Consider the following 26595-nt stretch of genomic DNA (forward strand, 5'->3'; position numbering starts at 1 on the left):
TGTAAACCTTAATCTCATCGATGACATGCTGTTTGCGAAAGAAGGAAAATTCAACAATGGTTTTCTTAATATTTAGATCCATTTAGGCTCAATGCAGTCTGATTTTGATTAGTGTCAAATTAGATTCAAGTTGTTTAACAGATGTTAAAGGAGTCTGACGGAGGTCCACTTTCGAGTTTCCGAGTTTGACTCAAGTTGAGGTGTTTAAGAGGTCAAAGATTTAATCACGTAGAAAAAATCTTGTCGAAGCATACTTATTTAGTCAATATTTAGGTTAGTAAAAGTTTGAAGAATTCAATCAAGCATTAAAATTAAATAATGTATTAAGTCAAAACTCCCACTAGAACACCTTTTATATTATAATATATGATAATTAAATTAAGACGATAATAAATGTCACGATGAGTCATGAAATCAAAACTATGGTTATAGAATAACTGACTTGTCATGTCAACTTTTCTAATTATATATTTCGATCTCGTGAGACAAATTAACATCTTCATCACTGACCTAACGATATTACGTATCGATCGGATGAGTATGATACGTCGGGAATTGCCTCCCATATCAATTAGCATGTATTCTTTATCAATCGTAAAAGAGAATATTAATCGGATCAGATAGAAACGTATCTGACTACTTCGATTTGCCTTTGCCTAATTGGATTTTATACATATGGATGTTAATTTAATTGGCTTATATGCATCCTCTTAAGGAAAATGTGGATCTCATTCACTCTTCTACCAAAAAAGAAACAATAAAAGCATGATCTTCATGTTTGAAATGACTGGCTATTTAAATGTGATTTGGAATTTGCTACTTCATTAACGTTAAGATCATGTGAATGATTAGGATTGGTGTTGTTTGTAGGCGCGAGATTCTGATAGAGGCATTCTACTTTGTTGGAAGGCAATTATAGTTGACCCAAAATCTAATATCTTTTAGGAAACTTACAAATTGTGTATATATATATAGAGATGAAAGAAATAACTTTAACTTTTATATATCGAGTCGTATACCAAATTTTTTGGTATGTCTTATTATTTCGAATTGTTCTATCATGATCTACGTACTATGTTGTCTACCGACCGACGTTATTTCCGTCTCAATCTAATATCGATGGGGTCTACGGGAAGTCGCAATCAAGACACGCATTACACAGCTCATCATGGTACACTAATCATCAAATTTTGAATGTAACGTGGCCTATTCATGGGTCCCACTTAAATAAATTATTAGGTGAGCATGTAAGCCATCCACCTACCTGAAATAAATTATGCTTCTACCATTATTTAGATTTAATTCTTAGGCTTCGAAGATCAAATTTATGGGGTGTAGTTTCCGAGAATCAAAAGTGAAATTAATATTTGAAGTAGAATGTTGTTCTTATATTCTCGTTCGCAATCCAAACAATCCATTTCCAGCAATCCATCAAAGAAAGTAAAGAGTAATTATTCCACTGAAAGCCAGAATAAATAACGTGTGTTTGTAGGTAATATATGATCTCAGGCACGATTAAGATGTCGGCAACGTTTTAGATTGGACATCCCCATTTCTTTCTTGGTTTTCGGTGCCATCGTCGGATCCGTGAAACCCATTCCTGCTAAACTACGGAGCTGTGGTTGTTCCTCACGGACGGTGACGCGACGTCCACAAGAAAGCTTTCATGGCCGTGTTCTTCGCAGAAAACATTCCTTCTTTCTTCCTCTCTCTTCCTTTTTCTCGATGTTGTACGCGCGAACACGGAGTCGCGTGATTTTGTTAAGCTGTGGAGATGTGGCTATTGCTGACAGAAGATACTATCATGTTGTATCTGCCGTGATTTGGATGAGAACCACCAGCGGTGGTGGGGGTTCACCAGATTGTGTACTGAGTTGTTAATGGATAGCAAGGAATCAAAGATCAAAGGCGTATCAAAATCAAACGCTTCCTGGCCGGGCCAGAGTGATTGCAGTTGCAGGGAGAATAGAACAAAGTGCTAATATTGTAGTGGGGAGGTCAAAGCTTTGACAGAGATAGAGAAGTTGTGATCAAACACTGAGACCTTCGTGGATCGGAGCCGCTCCTGCATTTGGTCCTCGTGCAAAATGTGAGGCCGTGCTTGCTGCAAGTGCGACTGGTCTCCTTGCGGCTGATACTGTGCTCGGGGAAGCAGCTTAGCCATGCCGTCATCTCCGAGCACAAAGCCAATGGCCGTGCCACCACCGTTTTTTTACTAGTTTTCTTTCGGGGATGGAGGAGCTCATCATCGTAGTCTCTTTCGGAGAATAAAAATTTGGTTCTTACTATTGGGAATTTGGTTCTTTCTATTGGGGATTTGTAGGGCTGATAGGTAGTTTACGTTTAGTATTTTGGTATTTATATTTTAAAAAATTATATTAAAATTTATATAGTTACAAAAGTAAAATATCTACGTCTATTTATTCTAATATAGATTTTACTGATGAAAACATAAAAATAAAGAGTACTAAGATAATTTTTAATATTTCAGTTGGTGATGACGGATAACATCGATGGAGGGGAATGACAATGCCGTTGGGGGTCGCAGGTGACTCTATGGACGAGGAGAGTGACGACGAGAGATGAGGGTCACTTTGTATTTGCGTCGATGCTGACGCAGTTGCCGAACAACCTTTTCGTCGTTCTTCATTTGCATCGGCGTTAATGTAGTTGCCAAGCGGCGTCGCTCTACATTTGCATTGGTATCGATGTAGTTGTCAAGTGACGAAGGGTCGTCGATGTAGATGTCGAGCAATGTCGCTTTGCATCCTCCTTAGTCTCGATGTAGTTGTCGAGCAGCACCGCTTAACATCTACATCGATGACCCTTTCGTCACTCGATAATTGTATTGATGTCGATACAAACGTAGAGCAACATTGCTCGACAACTACGTTAATATCGATGCATATGCAGAGTGATCCTCATCTCTCGCCATTGTTCTCTTTATCCACAATAGTCACTTGCGACTCGAGCGACATTGTCTGCTACTACTAACTAGAATGTTAAAATTATCTTTCTGTTTTTTGTTTTCATTGATAAAACTACTGACATTTTGATAAATAGACATAAATATTTTATTTTCGTAATTAAACAGATTCTAATATAATTTTTAAAGTGTAGGGACTAAAATAGGCAACTAACTATAGAGGTTATATGTAATTAGCCCGGATTTGTATTAGAAATATTAAATTATTAGACATGGATCTGATTCGGTGTAAGTCTCGGATCAATGGTTGGATTGTAGATTAGATATAAGATAGTTAAACAATAAATAATATTCATGTATTATATTAATAAAAAATATTTTTTTATAATAAAAAGATATTGTGTATGTGTGTTTTTTATTTTATAGAATCAAATATTGGTTAGCTAACAAAAAAATTGGTTAATGACATATAACGTGAGGCGATAAAAGAAGAAAAAAATAATTAGAAATAAAATGACTATTAAAATAATTATGGATAAAAAAGAAAGAATGATAATAAGAAAGTGGAATAAACGATGAACTATCCATACTTAAAAGTATCATAGTCAATAGATAAAAAGCCAATCGAAATAATGGACCGTATTGGTGAAGGGTAATTATAGTCTATCTAGTAATTATAGTCTCCAAAGCCGATCGCTAAGCCAAAGGTCAATGACATGCCACCAAGTCCAAATTCGACGTGAAAGTAATGCATCTCGATCGAGGTGCTGAGGACTCAAAACTCGAAGAAGGTCGTCGATGTGGAAATGAAGTACCGAGAGTGTTGAAGTGATGTTGAGTTGCTCTAAAAGCACTTGTAAGCGAAGACAAATGTCTGAGTGTTCATGACTCGATTCCTCTGATCTAAGTCAACGTGTAGTCTACCTATTTAAAGAGTAAAGAAAAAGATATGTAAACAGTTACGATAATTATGTATTATTCTTATAATTAATTATATTTAGTGTTTTGATCGTTGTACTATTAAAAGTTATATTGAGATATTTATACCTACGAGAGTGAAACATTTAATCTCATTTTTCCTCACGATATTAGTTCTATTAACGAAAATACCACACGTAGTAAATCTTATGATATTTTTATCAGTAAAATCGATGATATGAGGAGAAATATGATTAAATATTTAACTTTCATGAATATAAAGATCTCAATATAATTTTTAAAAATATAAGAATCAAAATATTAAAGATAATTAATTATAAAGAATAATATATAATTAACTTGTTAATCGCTTATGATTAGAACGATCGTTGATACGACTAAACTAACGACGACGATTGACATGATAAATCTGACACATCGATATATGATATGATTGGTTATCAATATGATATAACGATAGTTGTGACAATGGATTTTACTCGTTCTATGCCACGTGTGATTTTACCCTTATTAGTGACTATTTTTGACCAAATCTATGGTGACGAGAAAATCTACGATGACAAAAACAGTCTCTCCAAAATCGGTGCTTTCTTCGACACTATACCTTCCACTTAAAAGACCAAATCTATTGTGACGATGAAATCTACGATGACAAAAATCGAGTCTACAAAATTGACGAGTCTACAAAATTGATGCTTTCTTCAACACTATACCTTCCAATAAATCCCACTTAAAACGTGTTGCACGCCTACCTTCCAATAAATCCCACTTAAAACGTGTTGCACGCATCTTTGCTCCCAATTGATTGTTTGGTAACCATGAAAATAGAACAATAAACATGTAAACCAAGAACACATGACCTTAATTGTTTGAACTCTTCACCCACATGCGTTGAATTCGTCTCAGCATGCAACATTATGGCTTTAAAATGGCTTTATGTTCGCATTATTATCAACCACTTTCCCTCATAACTCCTCCGTTATTACATCTCTTCTTCTTTGGTCCAGAAGAAACAATCGCCGCCTTCCTCTGCCGCTCGGAGTGCAGAGAGTCGAAGTGTCAACAGGAGAGTAATTGCATATTATGATGATGAATAACGTGTGGCAAATAAACAACAAAAAAAATGAAAAGAAAACTATGCGGCAAATATTAATCCATCGTCAGGAAAATAAACAAAAAAGAAAAGAAGAAAAGGGACAGCATAAAAAAGAAAGCTTTTTCCAACCGGTGGAAATCAAACTTTTCATAGATGGATGCTTTTTGAGAAAATAATAAAAAGGGCTAATTTTGGAAGAAAATTAAAAATAACCGTAATATACTTGAGAAGAAAAATAAGAGCAAAGAAATTATTTTCGTGACTCAAATCTTGATCAACCATGTCGTGGAGCAGTAAACATACCTTTGGTCGACTCCATCCATCGTATACATGATATCAAATGAAGCACAAGTCATTTATAGAATGACAAACATCAATCCAGTGACGATCACAGAAAAATCCCTCATCCAGCTTTGCACAAGCTGTGAAATGCTGTGGTTTTTTTCGGATAAAAGAGTTAGGATCATATGTAAGTGACTGCCAGTTCTAGAGGAAATGATTTCCCACTTTGTGACGATGCTGTCCCAGCTGCATCTCAGTAGTTTTGATCCTGAATCCCAGACACAACTACTCGTCACCAATGACAGAAAGCACATTCATGGATGAGGCAGAATTTTGTGAGCTGTGCACCCCAAACCTAAGCACCTAAGAAGAGAAGGAATTGATATAGTCATCAGACAGAATATTATGTCAAAAGATACAATTTTACATGTTAATTAATGATTCAAAGAGGAAACCGTTGTATGATGAACGAAAAACAACAAATCCAATGATCCCTGCAAGGCAAGATCTTGAGCTAACTTTACGAAACTGAAAAATGAATTTTGTTATATGCCAAAAGAAAAGTGATAATATTGACCAAGAATTAAATGCTTCTGGAGAATACATACTGGACAATTGAGTGCTCCAGAATGTGCAAACCATAGGTCGAACAGTCCTTTTAGTTCATGTAAGAGATTTGCACATCATCTCCATTGCCCTAAATTTGAGATGATATCCAAGTTTAAACTAGTAATGGAAATCTTATGTGGATTTTTTTTATAAAAAAAATAGGTACTGACCTATTTGTTGAGCAGGATTCTCCCAAAAGAACATTCTAGCTTGATGGAGCCTACCTAGTTGTATTATTGACCAAGTTTATCCTAAACTCTTCAATTCTTATGAAGAACATGTAAAACTACTAACGCGTCATCCCATCTGGTCGACAAGTCACTTCCACCTACTCGACACATCACCTCCACCTGGCTAACACCCCGTTCCCACTAGGCCAACATGTCAGGCTGGACTCGACCTGATGAAGCTGGCAACGTGGCACCACTGATGAGGATGCCGACTCAACCCCACGAGGTTGACCACACAGCACTGGCAAGAAAGCTGGCTCGACAAACCATTACTTCGTAACTCATTGGTTCAATGCACGATTATATGACTCAATGATAGTCAGTTGATATGCATAATCGTCTCAATATTTACCATGGCCTCAGCCCAATGGTCATATATCTTACTATAAAAATGCCCTCAGGTGCATTCTCAAGGACTCTAGTATCCTATGACTGAATACACTTGTTTACTTCGACACTTCACTTAATCATCTGAACCCTTGTTGACTTAAGTGTGGGGACCTTATCGAGTACGTACCATATCGAAATTCGAAAGTGGACCTCGATTGGCTCGAAACCCCATCCACATATCAAACAACCAGAATCTAATTTAACAATAATAAATACTCAAAAGTTTAACTCTGCATGTAGAAGACCATAATGAATGTTTTAAAATAGACCTTATATAATAGAAATATGAGCCAATATAAGACTACAGCAGCCAATGTTTACATGACATAAAGATCATTTATATCATGTAAGCTGCCTATTCATGCTCGCAAAGGATGAATATTGCCATTAAATTTTCTACAAAATAGAAAGAGAACTTATGACATTTTTCATTCTTGTAGTCCAACCATGGAAGTTGCTACTAGCAGGCTATTTGCATCAATTATGTTGAAGTTTTCTAAGAAAAGAAAGGGGAACCATGTAATGTTTTAACTTTTTAAGTCTGCTGACAGATGCCAATGAAAATCACTTCTAAATTCAAGAACATATGTAGCATTGGACTGAAACTATTGGCTTAGCGATTTCACAGTTAGGCAGGGAGTTCTATACACAAAAATTAAGAAAAAAATGAACTAAGAAAATTGCACCAAGATTTGCAAGACAGCATAAGATGAAGCAAGAAATCCGGACCTCCAAATACAAATTATAAGAAATAGTACCAGCCAGAATATAGAATATATAAATAAAAAATCCCAATCTAAACAAATTCAAAAATTAAGTAAAATCACGAGCAAAGTTTTAATTCTTGATCCAATACCAGTTTCAACAACTGGTTGAACTGGCATGGCATTAAAAACTGGATAATACATCAACTTATACCGCTCGAGTGTCACCAGTAAAAACGAAAAGAAAATGATTAAATACTGATTGGTACTGACATATATGGCTTGGTACTAATCCTTAGTATGGATTGGTACTGACATAAAGGAGTAAATTCCAATTAGAATGTACCGATTGATACATACAGTCAGAGCGATATTTGATTCCATAAGTGCAAAAATGGTGCTTGGTGAAATTGTAGCAAGAAACAAGTTCAGATATCATGACAGTCTCACCCACCTTTCACCCTTTTGTTCCCAGAAGAGTGATCATTTTTGCCAAAAAATTGTTTCATATAAATCAGTTTCATTCATGAATTAGCATTAAATAGGTTTAACTTCCAACATGATGCAAACCAAAAAGAAAACACTATAATTATATCTGTTCATACAGTTGATTTATTAAGAATATACCATAATATTCAAAAATCACTACCCTTGTTAAAAGAAACAGGCTTCATGATTTCAATTGCAGAAAAACTACATGCAATTCATGGAAAACCTGTGGTTTCGAGTTTCAATGAATGCAGATTTACTATATTTTGCACATTGTAATTGAGCTTCAGTCAAAGGAAAAAAGGCCTAGGATAAAAAACAGAAGCTGATTCCTGATACTCTTCCAGGGTCATGTCAAGTTAGCTGGCCTTTGAAGAATCACCACGTAATTCATCAAGCTCCTTGACTTACAGTAAGTCAACCACATTAATGCCAAAATCAACAACTTGGTCACCAACATATGACTTTGCAATTTCCTTTTTATATATCTAAAGAGGTAGCAATGGATGCATGATTTCAATATAAAAATATGTAACTAGTTTTTGGTCATCAACTGCCTACTCTATGGTTTTGTCTTCCTCTAAACAAGCTTCCTGATTCCAAAGGCATCCTCAGTCATGATTGAATTGGCATCTTCCATATGTAAACCAACTCCGTCAGCTTCTCAATAGGTTTCATGACTTGAAGCAAACTCACCCAAAACTTCATTTTGTTTTTGCCTAGTATTTCCATATATGGCAGCTAAAACATGATATCAATATAACTTATATCTTATATCTATAGAAATATTATCCAAAAATTTGAAGTACCTGATAAAGTTCCATCTTTCACCAAATTCAGCAAGATCTTTATTTTCCTTCATAATTTGATGGTCGATTTTGAGACAATGATAATGTTCCTTATTTTGTAGTGAATTGCCTCTTTCATAAACTTTTTCCCGGTATTCACTTTAGAAATCCAAATAAAAATGACTTACATATATTAACTTGTAGATAAATGTAAGGATCTATTATCTTCAACTCTACTTAAAAGTGATCTTTGATTTTTTTTTTTTTTTTTTTATCATAGATGATAACATGCTCTTACTTGAACATGTAATCATAGATGATTTTCATGTTGTGATGTGCCTCTAATTCTATCCACAAGTAATCCTCTCTTACTCGAACCCTCATCATGCTCAATATTAATCAACGCTACCATTTATCATGATCCGATCTGATGGGATAAGTGACCCATTAACTTGATAGGCATTGAACCACATGGCGGAAAATACTTAGGCTCAAGTTTTCACACATCCTCAATTACTGTCATTTTCATCTAAATTATTATATGCTAGGCAGAAGTTGAATTTGATTTCTCCAGTAAAGCCACTGTCATTCGTTTCTGCTCCATCTGAATTCCCAAATGGCAAGAAAAAGTTTTCTTTTTCTCACAGTTCTGTTCACTTCTAAACCAAAAAAGCACTCAGAGGACGACTCAAATGTCTTGCCATCAAAGTGATACCAATTCAGTGGTTTACACACAACTATAGGAAAATCTAAGACATACTTATCTGATTCTCCTTTTCTTCCCTTGTCAAGCATAAGTGTACCCGTTATGATTGCTCACATACACCCATGCATTCAGCAAACCAATGGAACGATAATAAAGGGAAAATTCTTGATCAGCAAACACTGGACAACTATCCAGTATCCTCTGACGTCTGGATGAACGCCCACCACCCAAATCAAGAAGGGGATAAATGAATTCCCTGACCAGTGGAAACAGAATGTACGTGGTCTTCACTAAATTATAAGCTAAAGAGACAATTTTTTGGGGGATCAATCAAACACCGGGACATATAATAGTTTAGGATTGATCGTCAAACATACCTAGTAAGGGATCAGACCCTCAGCAGCTGCACCTTGTTGGCGAACGCAATCCCGATCCAATCGGGGTGTGCTGCAGACCACTGCAGTTGGTTGATCTCCGCGCCCGCCGTGTAGACCAACATAGGATCAATCCCTTCCGGCGATACCGTGCCTGCAGCTGCGGCTGCAGGCAATTCCCAGATAAGCGCCTGGCCGTCATCCCCGGCCGAGCAAATATGCCGCGCGGCCTTCGGCGACCACGCAATGGCATTGACGCTAGCGCAGTGCCGCTGCAGCTCAGCCACGGGGGTGGCAGGGGCGCGGATGTCGAGCACGACGACGCGGTTGCTGTCCATCATGGTGGTGGCCATGTAACGGAGGTTGGCCTTGTTCCAGGCGAGGCGGAGCAGGGGGGTATCGGGGCGGGGGCTCTCGTAGATGATGGTGGAGTGTTCCTTGTCGCGGAGGTCGAAGATGCGGACGGAGCCGTCCGCGGACACGGAGGCAAACACGGCGGGCTCCCCCCAGGCGATGTCGTAGACCTCCTTATCGTGGGCGATGAGCTGGGTCTCGACGGCACCGCGCTCTACGTCCCAGATGGTGCAGGTGGTGTCGATGGAGGAGGTACCGATGCGGCGGGGTTCTGTGTCGTTCCAGTCGAAGGAGGTGAGCGGGGCGCAGTAGCCACTGGACTTGCTGTTGTCAAGGACCGAGCGGATCTTGGCGCCGTCGGGGCCCAGGAGCCAGAGGCGGAGGCAATCGGAGGCGGAGGCGAGGAGCGGGCTGTTGGGATGCGGGTGGAACATGAGTTTGGTGGACGGGTAGGGGTGGTCGAAGGAGACCGCGGGTTCGGCGCGGAAGGAGAGCGCGTCCTCGTCGAAGGAGACGACATCGACGCGGTTGCCGTACTCCTCGATGAAGGATCCTAGGGCGAGGCGGGGGGAGGCGGCCGCGGCGGCGGCGGGGGAGGGGGAGAAGGCCATGGCGTAGACGGGGTGGGGGGAGTCGAAGGTGAAGGCGTTAGAGTTGAGAGGTGATTCCTGGGTGGAACTCTCCATTTCCCCTGCGCTCTCCTCCCTCTCCTGTCTCTCCTCTCCTCTCCCCATCTCTTCTTATGTGCTGTTCGGGAGCGGTGGAACAGATTCCTCCTCCTCTCTCTCTCTCTCTCTCTCGCTCGCCTAACGGTCAAAGCGGTGACTGGTCTCGGTCAACTCCGCTGTGCGCAAGAGAGTGGACCTTCGATCGGCTTGTGATCGCTGTCTCACTCCATTCAGTGCTCTGCTGACGGAATTTTACGAATCCATTTAAATCGATTTTTTTTTTAAATTAGATTTATAATACACTTCGATAATAAAGTTAGGCATATAAATTAAATTAATCAGGTTCGTCTTTTCTAACTGTTATTATCGACTTTACATTATATACAACATAATTATGAGAACGCATTATTCAATCCGATCCAATGTTAATGTTGAGGATTCTATCAGATGGGTTGCTCCGAGATTCGTGCGCATGATACTTAGATGGAGGAAGGCAGGTGTACTAGTCAGAGCCACGTGGGCTTTACAATTCCACGGATGTGCAAGAAGAAGTAAACAAAGAAGAAAGTGAACTGTCCAAGGAAAATGATTCTGTTGACTTTGACAAGAGCATGCATTCCTACAGGACTGATGAGCAATCACTAAATATGGTAGGGTAGGGCTTTCAATCGAAAGGCTGATTCCTCCATACCCCTGAATTCTATGGTCACTGAATATATATATATATATATATATATGTGTGTGTGTGTATATATATATATATATATATATATATATATGTATATATATGAATCTGAGTAATTATAGATTAGTAGGTGTATACTGAAATTTGAGCTATTATTTAGATCTTATGAGAGCAAGAACACTGCTTTGTTGTTTCAAACAAGTACTAATTTTCAATTAAATGAAAAGTATAACTTTTACTAACTCTTCACCATCATAGAAAAAAAAAATTATATGTTTAAAAAATAAAAAAAATCAATTACATTAAATGAACCCACTATCACTTCTACAATAATACACTACTCAATCAAATATCTCAACATAAATAATAATATATTAAATCAAGTCCACATGTGACTTTTTCTTTTCTGTCCATTTAACTGGCATTCGATTTTATTTCCCACACACGATAAAAAAATAAAAAGACAGATTTAAGAAATACATCTTATAAGAAATTGAAATTATGTTACAAAAGCTGCAAAACTAGGTGTACACTGATGAACCTAGCTATGTTACAGAAGCTGGAAAACTCAGTAATTCAAGATACCTACTACATGTTTAAGACTAAAATTTGGGTTGCAAGAACTGATTCTATTAGACAAACAAAAGTACCCATCTGAACAAAGGTATTAGGAGCTTAGGCACCAAAACAATCCAAGTAATGCTAGCAAAAGCATTGCTGACAAAAACAAAATGACTGTAAGTGGAGAGTGTGAAGCAGCTCCGGTTGACGTTGGATCCGAAGATTGGCCTGTGGTTTTGTCCGCGTTCTTATCAGTCTGTCTTGCTCTCGATCTCAACTTGGGTTTGGAATCATAGATCTCAGGAGAAGAGGACTTTATCTCGGAGGAGTTTGCATCATCTGCATGACAATCAACAGTGATCAATTTGTGCCACGAATTGGACAGCCCAGGTACCATGTTTACCATTGCCTTGACCAACCCAAAATGGGTTCTAGCCTAAAACATAGACCCTTGAACTAACTAATTTTTGAGAACGTCATTAGGGTCTTCTTTTGGGTTAAATCAAAGCTTAGAGAGGTGCACATTTCCTGAAATAATATTAGGAAAAAAATTTCATGTGCATCACTTGCAAAGCAGGCAATTTCAGAATTACCTCTTGAAATGTTGAGGTGAATCCTATGCTCCTCAAAAAACCCATTATCATGGAATATATGTTTTTAGTTCTGTGGGCCAATAAAGGAGACATAACAAGAGTTTCAAAATTTGCAGGCACATAAATGTAACTACCCATGAAATGTTAATCAACCTAATTGACAACCTTGGGGTCTGAGCAGGCGAGATTAATTTTATATTTCATAACAATCTTGACTGGAGAATTAGTCTCCATGGAACTTAAACCCATCCCATTAATAAAACTTAGGATAGCGCACACTGAAAAAGTCAGGTTAAAGTAAAATATAGTCATATCCATCTCAGATCAATTTAGTTAAGCTAGTAATGGTCAAAAAGTTTTAGCAATCAAAAAATTTCTAGTTGCAACATGGTTTGTTGTTTATTACCATGAGTGTCCTCGGCGGTAAGACCAGAAACTAATTTTTCTTCATCAAATTGGTGCTCCAAAACTTCACTAGCCTGTAAAAATTTTTCCATGGTACACATTTAGTATTAAGAAGTTTATTAGGTCAATATAACAAACAGAAACTGTTAACAATGTTGTCCTGATATATTCTATTATCTTAATATTAGGTAAATTTATCATTTCTGAGAATAACCAACTCAAACATCATACCTCAGTGACACCTGATTTGTCTGAATCATCATTATTACTGCTCAAGGCATGAACAGTTCTGGGGGCAGATCCATTGTGAATGAACTTCTGCAAACGTAACCGTCTCATTGCCGAGCCTTGCTGTTTAATCAAGTAATCTGAGTCTGTCAAATTTTTGCGAACTCTGATCTGGATTTCAGCCCTGTCAAAGTTGTCCGTATTGGTTGATTCTTGATGCAAAGAACCTGCAGAAGAGTCCATCGAGGAGATATTTCGGCTAAACTTCTGATTAGGAAACACAGAGATCTGCCATGTATCTTGTTCCGTAGGAACATTATAACTATTCTCCTGTGATAAGTGGCTTGAACCAACTGGCAGCCTGCAGATTTCTTCATAAAAACCTATGCCATCCTGAGGTAATCAACACAGAAGAAAAATTAGAATTTTACAAGTTCATTAACTGTAATTGCTTTACCATATGTTTTCACTCAAATCAACACAGTTTGCGAACTTGTGGAAGTAAAAAACAAAAAGGAGAAAAGTTACAGAACTAGTGTCCCTAAAATATTATCTAAATAAAATTCACCTCAAAAGTAGTAACTTCAGTATCTTCATCACTGCCTGTCCTGCTATCCTTGCCTGATAGCGTGTCCCAGTGGGAATCATCCATGATCAAACAATTCCGATCTTCTGCCTCAAACTCCATAATTAGACCTCTACAGGCACTTGATGCCTCATGGGAACATTCCTCTTGATTAAAAAGAACTGCATCTAAGAATTCAGTGACAGAGTCCTGCTCAATGTTGTCAAATTGATTAAGCTCCTGCAGAAGTCCCTGGTTTACTCCATCATAAAATGAGTGGCCCTTAGGAGACACTATCGGGGAACTTATATGGTAATCATCAGGACCAAGCTTGTCACATTCTTGGCCCAGGTATTGTGCGAAATCATCCAACAGAGAATCAACCTGAATTTTATATCCAAGAAAACAGAACCGTAAGTCAATAAGCGCCATCAAATTTGAGCTTATAGAAAATGGTTAACTAAGTCTAGTAAATTTCTTGTCTGAAGCCACAACAAAGACATAAATAAGCAATGTAATGAAAAATAGCTTAATTTTTAGTGAATAAAATAGCATGTATTGTTATTGTCCATGATATCTTACTTCAGTAGCCACATCGGTCCCCTGATCAGCAACATCTGAAGCAATATTAGCATTGCAATAGCTCTCTTCTGGTTTCAACAAACAGCTGTTTGCAAAAGCCATTTTATCTGCTACTAATTCATTAATAGCTGATGGTGGCATCTCAAAGATACGAGGCAAAGGTTGCAGATTTTCTTGCAAATCCAACCCTGGAAGGTTTTGGTTCAATGATGTCAGAACTTCCTCTGCAGCCTCTGATCCATGCTGCGTCTCACCTGGTGAAACAATGGTTGGAGAAGGAGATAAGCCAGTACTTTCCATCTCATCAACATTTTTCTCCATGCAATCATTGATCTCAGAAACTAAGGTCTGTTCTTCAGGCTTCCTGAATAAACGACAAAGAACATAGCCACCCTGCACAAGATTAAAAATATATGAAACAAATTCCATGTACCTCCAGTTGGTTTCGATGCATGTAGATCAATTAGTAAACAAAATCAGAAGAAAAAAAATCATAAGTACTGAACAGATTTAGTTAGTGTGCTGATAATTAAATGAGAAGAAGAAGCGACTCACCTGCTCACCCGACTCATATTCGGGCTCAGTGGTTCGATACTCATGCATAATCCAATTAGTGCGGACGCCCCTGGGAGCCCGGCCGCGGTGGAAGACAAGGGTCTTTTTCATGCCTACAATCATCGAACCTGGTGATCTGGACTTGATCGTCCGATCCTTCCCTGTGGCCTTCCAGTACCCAGCCTCCGTAGCCCGGTTGGAACGGTTGCCGCTGGGATACTTCCGGTCCTTTGGTGAGAAGAAGAACCACTCCGGATCAATTGATTTGATCAATGATTTGTCTGCTGACCAACACAGAAACCATTACAGCAGTTAGAAATAGAATCTTCACAAACAAAAGCAGTGTTGGAAAGCAAAGGATTGAACGCAATGCCAGATCCGAAATTGAATGTTCCGGACAAAACCGCGAGGAGATATCAGTGCATGCACAAAAAATCTTTTTTTTCGTAAACGAAAAAAGAGGGGAAACAAACATTTAGGGCCGATGCAAACAAAAGGCAAGATTTGACAACAAGAACGAGAAGGAAGAAGCAGGAATTGAGATCGGAAAGGGGAATGATCACCGGGGACGTCCCACGGCTCGCACTTGCAGACGTCTATCTCGGGGATGACCTCGATCTCCGACTTGATACGGCCGGTGATCTTGCCCTTAAGGTAGTGATTCACCAACTCCGCATCCGTCGGACGGAATCGGAACCCCAAGGGCAGCGATTCAACGGAGACAGCATCCATTTCCACCGCTCACTCCTCTCCCGTCACTATTCGCCAACCCACTACTGCCTCTGCTCGTCAATACACCAAATCGGGTTGTACAGACAAGAAGAACAAGAGAAATAGGATCGCCAAAAACTACAGAACATCAAGGCAACGACGATCCGCGGAAGGCATACCGGACCTACTGGTCTTGCTCCGCCTTTTTTCATATTTATAGTCGGTCTCATTCGCACTCTTACTGTTGCATGATCGATGATAAGACTATGATGCCCCTGTCCAAAGGTGAACAAGATCCGGTCAATCGGGGGCGAACATGGGGACTGTTTAGTAATTTGATTGACAGTTTTGAGGAGGCTTCTTCGAAGGGACGGCAGGGCCGACGAAACTCCCAGTGTAGACGCGTGGTTGAGGCCTTAGCAACCGTTGGATGGAGATCGGACGGATTCCTTTCTCTTCTCGGCTTTGCTTCGGCACGAAGCATTAGGGTGGTGGGCTCGCCATGTTGACCGCGGGCCGTGTCTGGGAGTCCGTGTCAGGTAGGAGCAATCCTCTTATGATTGACGTCAGTTACAATTTTTCTTACCTGCCTCATGATTGGTTTCATTCGGCTCTTCTTCCAAAAGTATGGTGGGTCCGTCACGAGTATATAGAAAACTACGCGACAAGTAATAGCGAAAGTTTTCCTACCTGTTTTATCGTCACCCAGACACCTACTTGCTTGTAATCGGTCCTCAAGCTCAGGCCCACAAGGCGTCCAACGAGATGAACGGGTAAACCACGCATCGTTGGACGAGCAATGAAGGGCATTCGAGGAGCATTAAGCCAATGTGTACGTATCCTTTACTCCGAACTCTGAAAGGTTCGGATCACGATAAGTTCAGCTGAGATTGAGATTTCTTGAAGGATATGAGCTTTGTTTGCACGGAATCCGTCGTGTGTGCTGTATCATATACATTTTCTTCGCGTTGTTATTAAGCAACATGATTTTTGTAGAAAAATTTGAAAACGACATCATATACGTAATAGAAAAATATAAATAAAATTTTTAAATTTCTCGAACAGTGTTCGTCGTCGAAAATTTATGCGTAAAATCTTACTGAAAAATATGTGTGAGATAATTATGTTACATAGAAAGATTATATAGTCTACATAAAGATTTAAATTTTATATGTGATAATATTTATAAAAATTAGATGATATGGAGTAGAATATCATATATTTACATTTTCGATCGATTAAGTTTAGATAATTAATCAAAAAATATATAATACTTATCATAAATGCTTGATGTGGTGGACACACTGATGGTTACATCAGTGTATATAAGAAATCTGATGTAAGCAAAAAGAATATTTTGATATTCATACGATGATTAATGAGTATTCAAACACTTGATTCATGAATGATCTATATAAATATCGAAATTGGATGAGTTTATTAATATGATCCTACTAGTCGAATCGAAAAAAGAATTTTTTTATCAAAATAATAATTAACTTCGATTACATATCCTTATGATTTTTTATAATTAATTTAATCAAACAATATTATGTTTTTTTAATAATAAATTAAATCAAAAGTATATTATATGATATGGATGAAATATACTCTTGACCTTCGACTATGCAATATGGGTAGAATATTACATCCTTCTATTTTGTACTAATATCCTCTTATTATGCTTTGAGTAATAATTTTTTTTTATCAATACTTAAAATATATATATCCAATTTGGATATTAAGATTCTATCCATTTAAACAAGATACAAAAAGCTTATGTTAATCATTTATACCGCTAACTAGTATTAGTTAATTTAAATTTAAAAATATAATATATAAAATGGCTAAGGTCCTTGGTAATTAGATTCGTTGATATTAATATTAATTAGAATAATATGTTAGAAAACTTGCTGCGAATAGTTGAACTTACATGTATACCATGTTATATATGCAAAATTATAGTTTTCATAGGGTGACGATATATGTTAAACTTCAATATATATATATATATATATATATAAATATATATATAAAATAAATAATAATAATAATAATAATAACATTTACTTGCAGGAGCAAATATTATATTTCGGAACTTTGGCAAGGATAGATATGTAAAAATACCCATCGCACCATGTCGCGCCCGCAACATAACCGTCACAAACGCCGTTAAACCGAAACATCATTGCAAACCCTAACGTGCCTTCCGACCAATATTTATATCGTCTGCCACGCGGTCTTCAACATATCGAAGAAGCGGCGACCTTTAACCCTAGTTTCTCGGCTCCCTACCAGAGAAGAAGCGACCGCCGCCTCAGCCGAGATGGGCCGTGTCCGGACGAAGACCGTGAAGAAGTCCTCCCGCCAGGTGATCGAGAGGTACTACTCGCGCATGACCCTCGACTTCCATACGAACAAGAAGATCCTCGAGGAGGTGGCCATCATCCCATCGAAGCGGCTCCGCAACAAGATCGCTGGGTTCAGCACCCACCTCATGCGCCGGATCCAGCGGGGTCCCGTCCGCGGGATCTCCCTCAAGCTCCAGGAGGAGGAGCGCGAGCGCCGTATGGACTTCGTCCCCGACGAGTCCGCCATCAAGGTTGACCACATAGAGATCGACGGTCAGACCTTCGACATGCTTGCTGCCCTTGGCATGGCTGACCTCCCCGGTGTCGAGAAGCAGGCCGTTGCCTCCGCTCCGCCCGCCTACTCGTCCCGCCCCGTCGGCGGCTACGGCCGCAGACTGTGAGATTGCTTCATCTCAAGCTCATTCGTCCTTTTATATTACTTAAATCTGGAGTATTCATAAGTTTGTCAATTGAAACGTTTTGAATTATTTACTCGGACTAGTTTAAATGTAGCTTTATTGGTTCTACTTTGATCTCGAACTTGACTTGGATGTTGGAACTGCAGTATCAATTAATTTGAAGTTTCATATAATTGGTAGTGGTTGGAATTTTACATTTTGATGAGTATTTTTCATAATTTTCCTTTATTCAGCGTGCTTATTATGTTGTTCATGTTAATCATGCATACTGCAACAAAATGATTTCTTCTTTTAGCTGAGACATCGTAGAAGAATCTCAAATATTCAACAGGTGAGAAGGATTTTATTGGAAATTGTCGGTCGTTTTATATGTTAATTTATTGTAAAAGTTATATTTTGCAGATCTCACTGCTATCATGTTTTGTCATGTACTTAATGATTTGTTCTTAAAGTTTATCTCTGGTTTTTCTGGAACTTACATGCTAGAATTTTGAAACATTTATGGTAAGTAGGACTACCATGTAATTTGATTGAACTTGTAAAAACTATTAGTGGATATTGAACCTGGGAAGCCCAAAATTGTAATCAAATTACATTCTTTAAACTAATCACATTTAAGGTAGAAAAAGGGTTGGATACTTCTTTTTTTTCCTCGATCAGCTCATTCGCAAATTGCTCTGCTCAGCTTTTCTTTTCCATACCTTGGTTTCTGCCAGAAATTCTCATCTCCAACATGAACAGCTAAGTTGAGAAGCGACAGTGCCTAATCTATTTTATCTGTTATCCCTATGTTAGATTGCCAGTAATGCAACAAAGAATGTGGTGTTGCTAACGTTCACATTGTCTTGTTGATACATTCTGCACAGCACTGACCTCACTAATATAGTGGTCTTATTTAATTTCCGTATGTCAGTATGATCAGTTGCTCTAATTTCTAAATATGTAGGACAGTGGTTTATCCATGTTTTTTCTGTTAATCGAGTTCATTTAGAGAACTGCCCTTTACAACTCCCCTACGAAATGTGTCTCTCTGTCATAAAGAGATTTATTGGTCTGACTGATTAGATTATTTTTCTTCTGCATGCTTATGAAGTAATTCTATATCTGAGATGATTGGATTTTTCTAAACTTCATAAGCATGCAGAAGAAAAATAAGGGAGAGACTTTTTGGCTAGACAAATTTACCTTTCACTTAAATTCTTTTATTTTTATCTGTATGTTTTGATTTGCTTTTTGTTGCTTATTGTTTTGTTCTTGTTTTATCTTTTGGTTCTGAATCCTCTCTATCATGAATTACTGAACTTTAGCAGTCTTCTGTGGCGTGCTTGTCTCATTATACTCATCAAACACCAGAGTGTAGGCTGTCAATTGCACCTACTGTTTGATGCAATACCTTACTGTTGCATATCAACAAAATAATTTGGATTTAGTTTCTTCTTCATGTCATGCTGCGGTTATTTAGTTTTTGTGCCATTCTTTCCCCTGATTCTTCCCAGGAAACATGAAATAGCAGGATTGAGTTGAATCTAGTACATTTATAAACTGGCATAAAGCTAATATTAGGGCTGGCAACATTTGATTAGGATAAAATATTAGGGGCTGCAGGATTCAAACCATTTTATAAAAGAAAATAAAAAGTCACATACTGATGAGGAGTAAGCACTCACAAAATAAGAAGCATGTTAACCATATAGTATATTTTGTCTATCCGACATCTGATGATATACATTGCAACAGAACTGTTCCATTGGCTAATATTAAGATTCGATGTGCTTCTGAATTGGAATTTGTCATGATCAGAATGTATTTCAGCTGCATAATGTGGTCTAACAGATTTTGGAATAGTATTGACTTTTCATCTACCAAATTTCTGCAAGTCTTTAATACTTTTTGTTACCTTGGGAATAAAAGAGTCAACTCTCTGGTTGACTAATTGATTCAATTTAGCACCATTTGAAATTGACTGTTGACGCTGCCATCAAATGTCTTCTGGAGAAATCTCCTGTATTTCTTTTTGAATGACGATACGGGAAAAGTCCACCGTCTACGATACGGTGTAGTGAATGATCTCACGAGATTGAAGATAGAAACAATACAAGAGTAGGACAGAGAAAACCTATATATATATATATATATATATGTATGAAGGGATTCTAATTAAGAATAAAGTTGAGAAATGCCTTGATTCTGAGCCAATTCAGATATCTAATTGATTGGATCCAATCATGACGTGATCCGTTCATGATGGATCCGATGTGCCTGGTGGTATGATCCATCAGTCGATTGCAACTTCAGGGAGGGTAATATTGTCAATTTATGTGGACACGAGGGAGAGGGCCGTCGCTTAAATTGCACCAGCACGCAAAGCAGGTTTCCCCCACCCCGCGTCACCTGTCTCATCGGGTTGGGTAGTGGTGATCATGACCTTACACGTGTCTCTACGAGGAGTGCTGATCTTCCGGTATATAATCATCACTATATTTACTTTTTTGGCATCATGTATTTTCCCTTTCACGTTCCCCATCTGTCGTTTCCGTCTTAATTATTTTCCCCCTTTCTCACGGGCTGCCTTTACTTCCCGACTCACCACCGAATTTATCATTTCGGTGAGATCGTCGATGTCTGGCCCGTAATTTTGTCAAATGTCAGGGGCATTCTCGGTTCTGTCGCGGGTCTATATATTCGTCGATCTCTAGGGGTTCTCTTCCTCTCAAATCCTCCTCTTCCTCTCTAATCTTGCATTTCCTCCTCCTCTCACGCTTCCTTTGTCCCCTTCTGTAACGGACAAACTTCTAAACAAGATGTTGGATGTAATGCTTATGTCTGTCCGTTGTCTTTTGGCATGTTCATGCCTTGTACAGCAGATAGAGGGGCGGTCGAAGGCTAAATAGTCCCATGTTAGTTGGGTTGGTGGCCTTTTTAGGCTTGTAAATAAAGGTTGTGTCAAGTGGACACGAGCGAGAGCTTTTCGGTCTGTAATGGACCATTTTACCCTTTGTTGTGCAACTATTCAGAGCTTGTAAAGTCTGTTTGTAATTTGCATTGTCTATGAAGTGTTTTTCGGACATGTTTGCTTGTGGATCCCGATTGAGGCGTTCTCTTTAACCCGTTCTATCTTTTGTTGGTCCTAAGGGACAATGGGAGGCTTCGGGGAGGCTGACCTTTGCGGACGGACGCGCGAGGGTGCCGCACGCCTTAGGCAAAACCAGCTAAGGTCGTGACATTATGGTATCAGAGCGGGACAAGCACTCATAGAAACACTTGACATGCAAACGTGGGGGACCTAGCGGGGCTGCGTTGAGGGCAGTCAGCACACGCGCGATCGTTTGAGGGAAAACGGGCATGGAGATGTAGGGAAAAGAGTCGCTCAGAGGAGCGGGCATCTAACATTGGCATTTTGAGGAATGGCCAACCCTTCGCGCAAGAGGCACCACGAGAACAGGCAAGCTTGGAAGAATGCGGAGCGCACAAAGGCTAGGATGGCTGAGTTTGAGCTACGGCTCAACGTTGACAACTATACTTGATGGTGCTCTAGGCAAGCGAGGCGCTTGGCAAGAATGAGACCATCCAAGGTGGAATGAGTTGTTCAACGACCAAAAGAGTTATGCAAAGCTCACAGAGGTGAGGGGAATTGCTAACTCGAAGAATTTGGTACTCATGCATGGGCTTGTATGCGGACGATGGAATGTTCGTGGCCATCCCAAGGCGACCGAGACTCGGCGCCATGGAGCATTGAAACTTTCTCTTCGTCATGTGAAGGATACGTCCGGAGGAGGCTGAAGTGTGCAACGAGTTTAGCATGTTGCTAGGCCTTGAGGGGTGCGGCGGTGGCTGTATTGACGTGGAGGCACAATCTAGCAAGTGCGTTTGCAAGAGGTAGAACAATGCACAGTTTGTTCAGCAGATCGGAGTAGTCCAAGGGGATGGGGGTCTCCGAAATGAAGAGAGATGTTGCTCCAACGGGACAGTTATCTAGGAGGGATAAGTCTCGGCACTCTAGAGGGAGAATCATGTGAGACGGACTTCACATGTTGAGGAGGAGTACCTCACAAACAACAACTTCACGAAGCTCGATGGACTGAGCAAGCGGCGAGGAGTTGTCGCATGATCTCGCTCGAGAGAATGCATTGGTGGATGCATTGCGAGATCAAGTGGGGGAGCGACCTGAAGCAACTTAAATGAAGGCACACTTAGAGTTGATATGGAGATCGGACTCAAGGGAGGGCTGACCCGTGGAATGGAGGGCGCGAGGGCCACCATCGACTCAATGCAAAAACGAGGAGCGGAGCAACTTGGGTGTAACTTGGCGAAGTACCCAAGCCGCATGAAGGGAGCCAGCAGAGAAGTTAGAACATGGAGCAGAAGCACAGTGCTTTCCTTAGACAGAGGTCAAAGACATGAACTCTTGCAGAGGCAAGGGTAGGATCATGTTGTTCCATGGGTCCTTCATTCTGACGGAGCGGACCCATCTTGCATGGTGCCAAAGACGAAGGGAGCTTCTGGGCACATGCACCTTATCTCGGAGGAGCATTTGATGGAGGAACTAAGGCGACTCAATTTGCAAAGGCGAAGTTGGGTTCAGAAGGTCTTAGCACGGGGCAAGAGGACGCAGAGGCGGGTACTCTTGAAGAATATGCCACAGTGTTGCCATTCAAGTTGCCATGAAGGAAGCAGTGCGCAGCGGAGATTGTGCTGGTAGGGGCAGAGGCCCAGGATCCAGACAATGGTGCACAAACTACAGTGAAGTCGGTGGACTTTGGGAGCTACTAGGCGACGAACTGCCCTAGAGTGGTGCTTCATCTAGGTGTGACCCAAGAGTGGGTGGATGAAGGTCGATTGCCAAAGGAGTGAACAAAATCGAAGGTGGAGGAGACCCTGCGATGTATTGGCAGAGGCCACACATGGAGGGTTCACAATTCGAGTTTATTCCAAAAAGATCAAAATGCAATGGAGATGTCACCAGGAGGCGACATGGTGCAGCGGATCGTGGTGGAACAGTTCGTGGCAATGCGACACACACGACATTGTCCCGTGAGGGATGAGATCATATGGAGGTATGATCGGGAGTTACTGGAAGCTCCACTTCGATGAACAACACGACGGCAAGAAGGGCTATGGATTCAAGGAGTGAAGGCCATGGTACCGCAGAGGCGGGTCTTCCGGGCGTGCATCGAATTTTGCATCGGATGAAAGCCTTGGTCATCAGCATATGGGGGCTGTGTTCCACCAAGGGAAAAGTTCGAATGCAAGTACCAGTGAGTTCCATGGGAGGGACTTGATCATACAGAGGTATAATCGAAGCAACTGGAGAGTTGGACTGCTCCAGAGCTCATATTCGCTTAAGGGAGCCCGACAAGTCAGAGGACAAGGTCGAGTAAGCGAACGTTGCTACCAAGGAAGCTAAGGAGAACAGAATCGGTGCAAACTCTACAACGTGATGGCAGAGGCCATGCATGAGAGTTACAGTCTGTCTTTCCATCGACCAAACGGACTGTTTAGAGAACACAGAGGTGTTGAAGCAGGGGGGGTCGAAAGGGGGCGAGGAAGCGACGACGAGTCCAGAGGGACTTAGCTACCCGAAATCAAGCATCAGTTAGAATGGAGGTGAACTCAGAGGAGTGCCACAGAGACATTTCTACTGATCATGCAGAAAAGGGATACAGAGGCGAGGCGACGGATAGTAGGGCCATGGGCATGGCAGCGCCATGGTACCGCAGAGGCGGGACTTCCGTGCAAGTCATTGATCCCTTGCTCTCATGGAGGGAGAGCGCTTGGTCGTGAAAGGGGCCGAGGAGGTGGAGCATGCAGAGGCAATCTCCAAGTACCGGGAAAAGGCTGAAGGGCAGAGGCCAAGAAACTTCGTAAGACCGGTGTCAACAAGTTTCTCATCAAGATAGCCGTAAGTGAAGGACTTCGGGTCATGCAAGAGTGCACGACCAAGGAACGAAGCAGGCAGTACGCGGTGCTGTACCTTTGCTACTCAGTGGAGTAGGTGGCAGGGTTGATGGAGAAGACGGTACAATCCCAGAGGCGACCTCATCTATCAGAGAATTACTCCAAGTTGGGGTGAAAACTTCCTGCATTCCAGAAGTTCAATGGCATTGAGAAGGTGAATCACAGTAGCTAACTCAATGCAAGGAGTGCAAACACTTCAAGTGCTTCAGAAGTGTGAGCAAAGAGCAGGCTAAGGCCAGTAACCAGCTTGATGCATGAAGTACAACCTCGAGGAGGCGAGCGAAGTCAAGTAACCTTTGCCTTCTCAATTCTTAAGAGAATGGGCGAAACCGAGTACCCCAGTTCTCTTATCTATCCAGCAGAGGAGCTCTGCACAAGTTCAAAGACCCTTCGAAGATAATGGAAGACAATAGTTGTCAAATCCTCACCAACGGTGATCAGTGCTACTGAGAGTAGATTGTCCGCTTCATTTCCCAACGAAATGCCAATCGAAAGCGGAAGTGATGCGAACCTACTTGGATGTGACAACTAACTAAAAGAAGAGTCAATGAGCAGATTTTGTGGAGGAAGGACCCAAAGCTTCAGAAGTTTGCGAGACGATGCTCGTTAAAGCTCCAACAAGCATCCACCCAGTTCAAGCAGCATTAGGAATTTTTAAGAGACTAGCGTAGTAAGGATGGTCTTTTCCTTCATTTGGCGGATCCGCAGGAATCAACAAGGATCAACACAACTCAGCCAACCCCACACCAGAGTCAGAGTCATTGGTGAGTTGAAGCAGCATGGCAGATCAAAGGTTCGACTACTCAGAAACAGCAGCGGAGAGCAACTGGGAGCCAGGAGGCGCATTGCAGCTGGAGCAGAAGATTGAAGACTCAGCAAAGGCGAAGAGTTGCAGTGTTCACAAAGGCTTCGACGAGGACGTCGAAGGGATAAGTGGGGGAGAATGTAACGGACAAACTTCTAAACAAGATGTTGGATGTAATGCTTATGTCTGTCCGTTGTCTTTTGGCATGTTCATGCCTTGTACAGCAGATAGAGGGGCGACCGAAGGCTAAATAGTCTCATGTTAGTTGGGTTGGTGGCCTTTTTAGGCTTGTAAATAAAGGTTGTGTCAAGTGGACACGAGCGAGAGCTTTTCGATCTGTAATGGACCATTTTACCCTTTGTTGTGCAACTATTCAGAGCTTGTAAAGTCTGTTTGTAATTTGCATTGTCTATGAAGTGTTTTTCGGACATGTTTGCTTGTGGATCCCGATTGAGGCGTTCTCTTTAACCCGTTCTCTCTTTTGTTGGTCCTAAGGGACAATGGGAGGCTTCGGGGAGGCTGACCTTTGCGGACGGACGCGCGAGGGTGCCGCACGCCTTAGGCAAAACCAGCTAAGGTCGTGACACTTCGGCGGCTGCCTCCGCCTGCTCGTCGTCATAACGGCGGGTTTTGCCAGATTCTTGGTGGTCACGCGCCCTCTCCTTCTTACCCTTTTGCACCTGTTGATCTCTTCTATTTCCCCTTTTTTGTCCCTCGATTACTTTTGCGTGCCGAGACGTCGCCGTCATGTCGAGCCACGTCCGGGCCGCAGATGCGACAATTGGCGCGGGGAGGAAGCGGAAGGACATGACCAGTCCGACTTCCCTCGCGCCGAATCTCCTGCTTGGTCCGAGCGTTCTCGGCCGGCGCCGGCTCGCGACAACCGGCTCCTTGCTGGGTGCCTGTCGCACGAGTTTCTCACGAGGGGGACCCTCTTGGGGAAGCGGTGGGACGCCAACGGGTCCGAGCCCAGTAACAAATTCGCGGGCCTGATTCTGTCGGGTTCGGGCGCGGAGCCGCCGAGCTCGTACGCCGAGGTGTCCTATTTGCTTAAAGCGGAGGGGGCTCGTATTCCTGGCGTGGTCAATCCCTCCCAACTCGCTCGTTGGCTTCGGATGTGAGGCCGCGTTAACCCAATGGGAGGGCAGCACGCGAGGCTGGCGACGTGCGTTGACGGTCAAACTGGATTCTAAGAGCTTGCCGTATGGACGAGAGACCGGAGAGATGGCTCGGCTCAGTAAGATGAATCTCATCAGGAAAGCAAGGCACGCAAACTTCTCATCTTCTCTATGGGTTCGTCCTTTCACCGAGTCGTTGATGGAAGTTTTCTGGGTCAGAACTCAGAGTTTTGATGTGGCTTTTGCTTTACAATGGTGAAAAGTGTAGCTTTTACTCATTGCGCTGCTGTTCTTCATGCCGTCGTGCTTCTTTTTCGTTGAAGAATGTGCTGTCGAGTGACGGATAGATGTATGATGTTATGCCACAGAGTGAGCGGGTGTGTGCTTCTCGTCACGCGATTGCTCTCACTTGTGCTGCTAAGATCTGATAAAGCTACATCAGATTTATGCTTGACTAAGCCGTTTGATGCTCAAGTTATTATAGATTCTGGGAGTTCGATCAAATAT

General features: G+C 41.1%; 3 protein-coding genes across 4 annotated transcripts; 1 reads left to right on the top strand and 2 right to left on the bottom strand.

Annotated features, from left to right (window-relative positions):
* Window positions 1-5297: 5297 nt before the first annotated feature.
* Window positions 5298-10688, bottom strand: LOC135655614 (protein TRANSPARENT TESTA GLABRA 1-like). Its single transcript, XM_065175769.1, has 2 exons — window positions 9537-10688; window positions 5298-5606 (listed from the first exon to the last, which is right to left on the bottom strand). The coding sequence occupies exon 1, from the start codon at window positions 10619-10621 to the stop codon at window positions 9548-9550; it is 1074 nt and encodes a 357-aa protein (XP_065031841.1). The 5' UTR covers window positions 10622-10688; the 3' UTR covers window positions 5298-5606; window positions 9537-9547.
* Window positions 10689-11708: 1020 nt separating this feature from the next.
* Window positions 11709-15619, bottom strand: LOC135655607 (NAC domain-containing protein 14-like). Of its 2 annotated transcripts, none has more exons than XM_065175760.1 (7): window positions 15293-15619; window positions 14730-15010; window positions 14175-14567; window positions 13596-13976; window positions 13031-13420; window positions 12801-12873; window positions 11709-12140 (listed from the first exon to the last, which is right to left on the bottom strand). In XM_065175760.1, exons 1-7 carry the CDS (start codon window positions 15459-15461, stop codon window positions 11908-11910), a joined length of 1920 nt encoding a protein of 639 aa, XP_065031832.1. In that variant the 5' UTR covers window positions 15462-15619; the 3' UTR covers window positions 11709-11907. The 2 variants fall into 2 exon arrangements, with proteins under 2 accessions (XP_065031832.1, XP_065031831.1); XM_065175759.1 differs by having other exon boundaries at window positions 14730-15013; window positions 15293-15605.
* Window positions 15620-17633: 2014 nt separating this feature from the next.
* LOC135655593 (small ribosomal subunit protein eS17-like) lies at window positions 17634-18383 on the top strand. The gene has a single exon (XM_065175744.1). It carries the CDS (start codon window positions 17767-17769, stop codon window positions 18190-18192), a length of 426 nt encoding a protein of 141 aa, XP_065031816.1. The 5' UTR covers window positions 17634-17766; the 3' UTR covers window positions 18193-18383.
* Window positions 18384-26595: the final 8212 nt, after the last annotated feature.

Source organism: Musa acuminata, unplaced genomic scaffold, assembly GCF_036884655.1.
Source record: "Musa acuminata AAA Group cultivar baxijiao unplaced genomic scaffold, Cavendish_Baxijiao_AAA HiC_scaffold_117, whole genome shotgun sequence".
Taxonomy (NCBI): domain Eukaryota; kingdom Viridiplantae; phylum Streptophyta; class Magnoliopsida; order Zingiberales; family Musaceae; genus Musa; species Musa acuminata.